The sequence below is a fragment of the Arachis stenosperma genome, chromosome 10, assembly GCF_014773155.1.
Source record: "Arachis stenosperma cultivar V10309 chromosome 10, arast.V10309.gnm1.PFL2, whole genome shotgun sequence".
Lineage (NCBI taxonomy): Eukaryota > Viridiplantae > Streptophyta > Magnoliopsida > Fabales > Fabaceae > Arachis > Arachis stenosperma.
In genome coordinates, this window is record NC_080386.1 from 43861335 (window position 1) to 43868851 (window position 7517).

A 7517-nucleotide genomic window follows, 5' to 3' on the forward strand; every position below is an offset into this window, starting at 1 on the left:
ACCGCCAAAAGAAAAAAGGCTATAACAGTTTAGAAATCAGCAAAATAGCAGACAAAACCCTAAATAGCCAAACCAGGGAGATACACTCAGAAGCATACGAAGGGACAAAAAAAAGGAAGCATACATCACAGTAACAAAACCAGGCGTGGTAAAAATCCAAGCTTCCCAACATACACTCAGTCAAAATCAAAGCTTCAAGACCAAACACGACACAGCGAAACAGCAAGCAAAAAGAGAAGATAAACTAACCTGAAAAAAGGAGAAGCATGTGGAGAGCGAAGACGAAAGAGATCAAGAGTTGCCGTCGAAAGCAAGAAGAGCACCTACGATCGTCAAGCAATGTCACAAAGAGAAACGCTAAGGGGCAGGCAATAGCAACAGAAGTGAGAAAGAAAAGGGGAAGTTACAAAGAGGAGAAAAAACCGTTTCTGTGTGTAAAGTTCAAAATAAAAAGAAGCAAAAGAAACGGGGCATTGAAAACCAATTAATGGGGGCATTAAAAACCCTAGCGCATTCCCAAGGCCAAAACACTAAATGCAAAAGTGTGCGCTTTCAGAAGAAACGAAACAAAAACGCTCTGCATTCAAAAAGGAACTCTACAAAAACAAGATCGACAACATGCTCGAGTTCGGCTTTACCCAAGAGAGTTTGAAGTCCTAAAACTAAGACTCGACCTCCAAACAAAGGCCGAGCTTGAGCAGGGGCATTGTTCATACCCTGGGTCGAGCTGTCCGACCCGGGATGTTCTACAGACAAAGCGACCGACCTCTTCAGGTCAGGATGACCTGACCTTCTTTTTCTATTTCTTTCTCTTTCTCTTCAATTAGTAGATAAATAAAATCAAAGGCTAAAACAATAATTTTTTCAAATCTTTGAGATCCTCATCTCTTTATGCTTTCAACTCTCTCTTTTTCTTAAACTTCTGTTAGCATTGGTGCTTCTCTTTCTCCTATATCCCTTCTCTTTTTTATCCACTATGTCTCTCTTCTTTTTTTTTTTTTTTTTGCTTTCTTTTACTGTTTTATAGAATGCAATGATTTTTTAATGGAATCTTTTTAAAGAAAAAAAATAAGAAAATCTTTCTTGAAAGGTGAAGCGAAAAGAGGAATTTAGCTAATAGACACTACAAGATTTATATTTAATTGAGGGAGTCTTTTAGTAGAGATTTTTAAAAACCTCCAAAATATATTTTATTTATGACAATTTATAAAACTCCCCTTAATAGTTAATTCTTAATTAAAAGTTAAACTCTAAAAAAATCTTTTTCTCCTTAGTTTCATAGAATGAGCCCAAGTCAAAGAGAAGAGAAGAGAATGGCGACAAAACCCTAAGATTTCCACCGTCGGTTCTGCTGCTGTTGCAATCGTCGATTTTGCCGCCATTGCAGTCGTCCGTTCCGCCGCCATTGCAGTCAGCGCTTTCGTCGTCGTTGTAGTCGCCGATTCTGCCTCTATTTCTGCCACAATTGTTGCAGAAAGCTTCTCAATCGAGCCACCTCTTCTATCAATATTATGGTTTCAGATCTGTTTGCTTTGTAGCTATAGTTGTCACTGTAGTTTCTGCCACCGTTGCTGCTGTAGTTTCTGCCATTGTTTCCGCTGTAGTTGTCGCGTCGAAAGCTACTGAATCGAGCCACTGTTTCAGATCTATTTTCTCCTTCGAGCTGCTGCTAGTCTTCTTTTTCTTCTTCTTCTTCTTCTTCTTCTCCATATTTTTTGATTCAGTAGCAAATCACGTTGTATATTCTATTAGTAATTTTTTGTTCTTAGATAATTTTCTTATAATATATTCTTATGTTCGTGTAATCTACTGGTTCCATTCATGAGATCTTGAATTGATGTTTAATATGCATGTTTGTAATATGCTGAGAACATAGAAAATTGTTTTACTGAATTAGTCAAGTTTTTTGTTTGTTTGGGTGGTACTTTGTGATTGCTTTGATTGTATTTTATTATTGTTTTGGTAACCAATTTTGTTCTTTATTGTTCTTGACTGTCTATTAGTACTATTGTATTGCAAATTAATGGCTTTTTAAGCTAGCTAGCTACTGTGCACATCAATCAAGTCCTGCTGCAATATGAATCTCAGTGATGGATTCTTGTGAGGCCTCCCTCTCAGCTTCCTTCAATTCATCATCCATATATGCTCTGTTCTGTGTTCTTATTCTATTCTTAATTAACTTGAGCCTTAAACATGATAATAAAACATGAGCCAACTTGTCAAGAAGAGCAAGTTTTATTGAGTTAATAATCTGAATTTAGCTCATGGAGTCTAAAAGAGCTCAGTTAATACAATTCTTAATGATATTGGCTTATTGAGCTCGGAGAGTTTGTAAGCTTGTAAGGCGAGGAAAGAAAATAAAATGAATCTTTATGAATCTTTTATTGTTGGTCTAACAATATGGCAACTTCCTGTTTATTATCTTGTACTTTAATAGTGATTAAATTTGTCTTCACAGTGACTAAGCCATAATATTTCTCTCAGATGCTCTTACATTAATACAATGTTAATTGTGTGAGAACTTAAGGTGAAAAAAGATTATAAAATAAAAATATGGGAAAGTATGAGGAGCTAATGAAATATTTATACAATGTGTACAATGGAGGTTTATGGAGTATTATTAGAGATATAATCATTAATATTACCTTTTCCCATCAGTTGAAGCTTTTGGGATGAGTAGTATCATGACATGGTATTAGAGTGCTAGAACCGAAAGGTCAAGAGTTTGATTCTTGGTGAACCCCAAAATCAGTTTAATTTTTCGGGAAGATGTTTATTATCCCTAGTACTCGGATGGTTATTCTAGTTAGTATGGGGATGTTCATTTTGTAACTCAATAACCCATTGTACATATTGTACAAATAGTCCATTGTCTCCCTAGTGGGATCCTAAAAATATCCATCACGAGTATTTGGGTCGATTATAGAATAAGTGAATATCTAATCTATTGTATGATTTTAGCTGATCTTCTAACTACTAATGCTGAATTTTTCTATTTTGATCTGCAGGCACTTCCTATTTACCTTGATAAAATTTTTCAACCTGTTGTTGCTGTTATTTTATCAATAACTTTTGTTCTAACTTTTGGAGAGGTAAAATACTTTTTTAATCCATGGTTTTTGTCATGCTCAAACATTTTGATCTTGACATTGAAGAACTAACTGTTTGAATGCCTTTCGGCTTAGGTTATCCCTCAAGCTATATGCTCAAGATATGGACTCTATGTTGGTTCAAATTTTGTGGGACTTATACGTGTGCTGATGATAATTTATTTTCCAATTTTGCTTTTGGTTTGTTGCATTTGTAACAAAATCATGGCCATTTTTGAGTTCGTACTTTATATTACACCTTTATGCTTTTGTTGCAATTGTTTGAACAGAGCATGCTAATTAGTTTACACTAGTCACATGTTCGATTAAGATGCTCTTTTAATTAGTTAGTGTGCAGCACTACATTAGTGAATGAATCATATTTAATTTTATGTCATTAGTAGGCATTCTAAACTTTCCTACTTTATTTCATTTTACGCTGCCTTCCTGACAAGTAAATAAGTTTAATTGACTGAGTTTTGTAACATGTTCATCCCTGTGAGTGTGTTTAGTCTAATCCTTAAGACACTAATTTGTTGGTCCAATGCTAATTAGATTTATTAATTTTGCAGATTGATATTTCTACTTGATGAGCGGATAATTTATACGCTTTTTGGCATTGTTTTTAGTATGTTTTTAGTATGTTTTAGTTAGTTTTTATTATATTTTTATTAGTTTTTAGTTAAAATTCACTTTTCTGGACTTTACTATGAGTTTGTGTGTTTTTCTATTATTTCAGGTATTTTTTGGCTGAAATTGAGGGACTTGAGCAAAAATCTGATTTAGAGACTGAAAAGGACTGCAGATGCTGTTGGATTCTGACCTCCCTGCACTCGAAGTGGATTTTCTGGAGCTACAAAAGCCCAATTGGCGCGCTCTCAACGGCGTTGGAAAGTAGACATCCTGGGCTTTCCAGCAATCTATAATAGTCCATACTTTGCCCGAGATTTGATGGCCCAAACCGGTGCTTCAAATCAGCTCAAAATTGCCCAGCGTTAAACGCCGGAACTGGCACAAGAATGGGAGTTAAACGCCCAAACTGGCACAAGAACTGGCGTTTAACTTCAAGAAAAGTCTCTACACGAAAATGCTTCAATGCTCAGCCCAAGCACACACCAAGTGGGCCCGGAAGTGGATTTTCATGTCATTTACTCATTTCTGTAAACCCTAGGCTACTAATTCTCTACAAATAGGACCTTGTACTATTGTATTTTCATCTTGGGACATCTAGTTCTTAGATCAGATCTTTAGATCTTTGAATCTTTTGATCACGTTTTGGGGGCTGGCCTCACGGCCATGCCTAGACCTTGTTCTTATGTATTTTCAACGGTGGAGTTTCTACACACCATAGATTAAGGTGTGGAGCTTGCTGTACCTCGAGTATTAATGCAATTACTATTGTTCTTCTATTCAATTCAGCTTGTTCTTATTCCAAGATATTCATTCGCACTCAAGAACTTGATGAATGTGATGATTATGTGACGCTCATCATCATTCTCACTTATGAACGCGTGCCTGACAACCACTCCCGTTCTACAAGCAAACAAGGCTTGAATGTTTATCTCTTGGATTCCTTAATCGGAATCTTCGTGGTATAAGCTAGAATTGATGGCGGCATTCAAGAGAATCCGGAAGGTCTAAACCTTGTCTGTGGTATTCTGAGTAGGATTCAATGATTGAATGACTGTGACGAGCTTCAAACTCCTGAAGGCTGGGCGTTAGTGACAGACGCAAAAGAATCAATGGATTCTATTCCAACCTGATTGAGAACCGACAGATGATTAGCCGTGCCGGGACAGGGTACGTTGAACATTTTCACTGAGAAGATGGGACTGTAGCCACTAACAATGGTGATGCCCAACATACAGCTTGCCATGGAAAGGAGTAAGAAGGATTGGATGAAGACAGTAGGAAAACAGAGAGACGGAAGGGACAAAGCATCTCCATTCGCTTATCTGAAATTCTCACCAATGAAATATATAAGTATCTCTATCTTTATGCTTTATTCATATATCATTCATAACCATTTGAATCTGCCTGACTAAGATTTACAAGGTAACCATAGCTTGCTTCATACCAACAATCTCTGTGGGATCGACCCTTACTCACGTAAGGTTTATTACTTGGATGACCCAGTGCACTTGCTGGTTAGTTGTGCGAAGTTGTGATAAAGAGTTGAGATTGCAATTGAGCGTACCATGTTGATGGCGCCATTGATGATCGCAATTTCGTGCACCACTACTTCATCCCTTTGTTTCTAGTCACTTATAAAAGCTTCTTCGGGCATGCCTGAGCATGAATGGGTGGTTGGTTGGTCTTTGGCATCATATATTGAACCTCAGCCATCAAAAGATTTCATTCAAACTCAGGTTGACCATAATCGTAACTTAGACCCTGGCTTATCATGCTTCTTCCATATCTCCATTTTTGTTCTTTCTATATTTTCTTCCTTAACGTACTTGATAAATTCTTTGGATTTTATATTACTTTTTATTATAGATGATAACTAATGGAACTTTCTAATTTCAAGTCTAACCTGTGATTTTAAACATCTCTGACCAATTCTTCAGTTTTGTTAAATAATGATTATCTCTTATAATTCCCTCTACTTTGTTGCAGGGAACAACATTGGTGGTCCTCGCCAGACTTGTCGCGGTCCAGAAATTGGTCGAAGAAAATTTAGCTGATCACAAGTTCTTCTTCCTTGGGCTGGAGATGTAAATTAATTATGAGATTGCCTCTTTATTTAGGAATTTATTTTTATAAAAAACATTATGTAGTTTAATTCATTTTTAACAAGTTTCATTTCTAGGCTGCAATGTATAGCTTGGATGGTATTATTGACTCAGTTTCTGTGGTGCATCTTTTGGCTCCATTGCTAGCTCTATTGAAGCCTAATGGAAAACTTGTGATGGTTGGTTTACCCAAAAAGCCTCTGGAGTCGCCAATGTTTTCTTTTTGTACGGGTAAGACTATGTTAGAAAAAAATAATAACCAATTTAAACATGCCATTTGATAGAGGATTAATTATTATTGTTTGGCATTTGAAGGAAGAAAGATGATAGCTAGTAGTAGTATTGAATGGTTGAAGGAGACACAATAAATGATTGATTTTGCTGCTAAACATAACGTGAAACCTGAAATTGAAGTTATTGCAATGGATAATGTAAACATAGCAATAGAGCACCTCGCAAAAGCAGATGTCAAGTATCGATTTGTTATTGATATCTGAAACACTTTCAATGCCACAACCTCTTTTTGAGGTAAATTAATTGTTTTGTATTCGGCCAAGGTATGATAAAAGTAAAGTTGTTTAAAGTATTTGCGTTTTGCTTTGTTTAAAGTATTAAAAGATGGAGTAGATTTTTAATACTTTAATACTTTGTTTAAAGTATCACATCTTTGATGGAGGAGCAGCTGCCATACACAACAAGGTGATGATGGCTTCGGAGACCACTGAATAGAAGAGTTTTTGGCTAGTTCTTTTTACTTTTAACCCTTTTGTTCAATTTCTTCTTTCTTCTTCTTTTGTTCCAAAAAGAATAATAGCTTCCTATGAAAAAGCAACTAAATAAAATTGGCCAATTTGATGAAGCCTAGTGTTATGGATTATGAAATTTTGATCCATTAGTAAGGATTGAAAATTTAGGTATGCTTGTTTAAAAACTAAGTTGAATCATGGTGCACAAAATTGCAATCACACCTTTGCAATCCGCACAACTAACCAGCAAGTGCACTGGGTCGTCCAAGTAATACCTTACGTGAGTAAGGGTTGATCCCACGGAGATTGTTGGTTTGAAGCAAGCTATGGTTATTTTATTAATCTTAGTCAGGATGCCAATAAGGTTCTTTAAATTTAATTGTAAAAAGTGAAAGTGTTTGGAATAAGTAATTGTTACTCAATAATGGAGAATATGTTGGAGTTTTGGAGATGCTTTGTCCTCTGAATTTCAGCTTTTCTCTTGTCCTCCTCTTCACACATGCAAGGCTCCTTCCATGGCAAGCTGTATATAGGGTGTCACCGTTGTCAATGGCTACTTCCCATCCTCTCAGTAAAAATGGTCCAAATGCTCTGTCACAGCATGGCTAATCATCTGTTGGTTCTCGATCATGTCGGAATAGAATCCATTGATTCTTTTGCGTCTGTCACTACGCCCAACAATCGCGAGTTTGAAGCTTGTCACAACCATTCAATCCTTGAATCCTACTCGGAATACCACAAACAAGGTTTAGACTTTCGGATTCTAATGAATACCGCCATCAATTCTAGCTTATACCACGAAGATTCTGATTACGGAATTTAAGAGATACTCATTCAATCTAATATAGAACGGAGGTGGTTGTCAGGCACATGTTCATGGATTGAGGATGGTGATGAGTGTCACAGATCATCACCTTCTTCATAGTGAAGCGCAAATGAACATCTTA

General features: G+C 36.4%; 1 protein-coding gene across 1 annotated transcript; it reads left to right on the forward strand.

Annotated features, from left to right (window-relative positions):
* The first annotated feature begins 266 nt into the window (after positions 1–266).
* On the forward strand, positions 267–6321 carry LOC130957033 (mannitol dehydrogenase-like). The gene is made up of 6 exons (XM_057883937.1): positions 267–383; positions 1475–1600; positions 3009–3092; positions 5709–5806; positions 5916–6055; positions 6239–6321. Exons 1-6 carry the CDS (start codon positions 267–269, stop codon positions 6319–6321), a joined length of 648 nt encoding a protein of 215 aa, XP_057739920.1.
* Positions 6322–7517: the final 1196 nt, after the last annotated feature.

Coding starts and splice junctions, on each gene's coding strand:
- LOC130957033 (XM_057883937.1), top strand. CDS start 267: ATGTGGAGAGCGAAGACGAAAGAGATCAAGAGTTGCCGTCGAAAGCAA. Junction 384..1,474: donor GGCAGGCAATAGCAACAGAA/GTGAGAAAGAAA, acceptor CAATTGTTGCAG/AAAGCTTCTCAATCGAGCCA. Junction 3,093..5,708: donor TTGTTCTAACTTTTGGAGAG/GTAAAATACTTT, acceptor ACTTTGTTGCAG/GGAACAACATTGGTGGTCCT.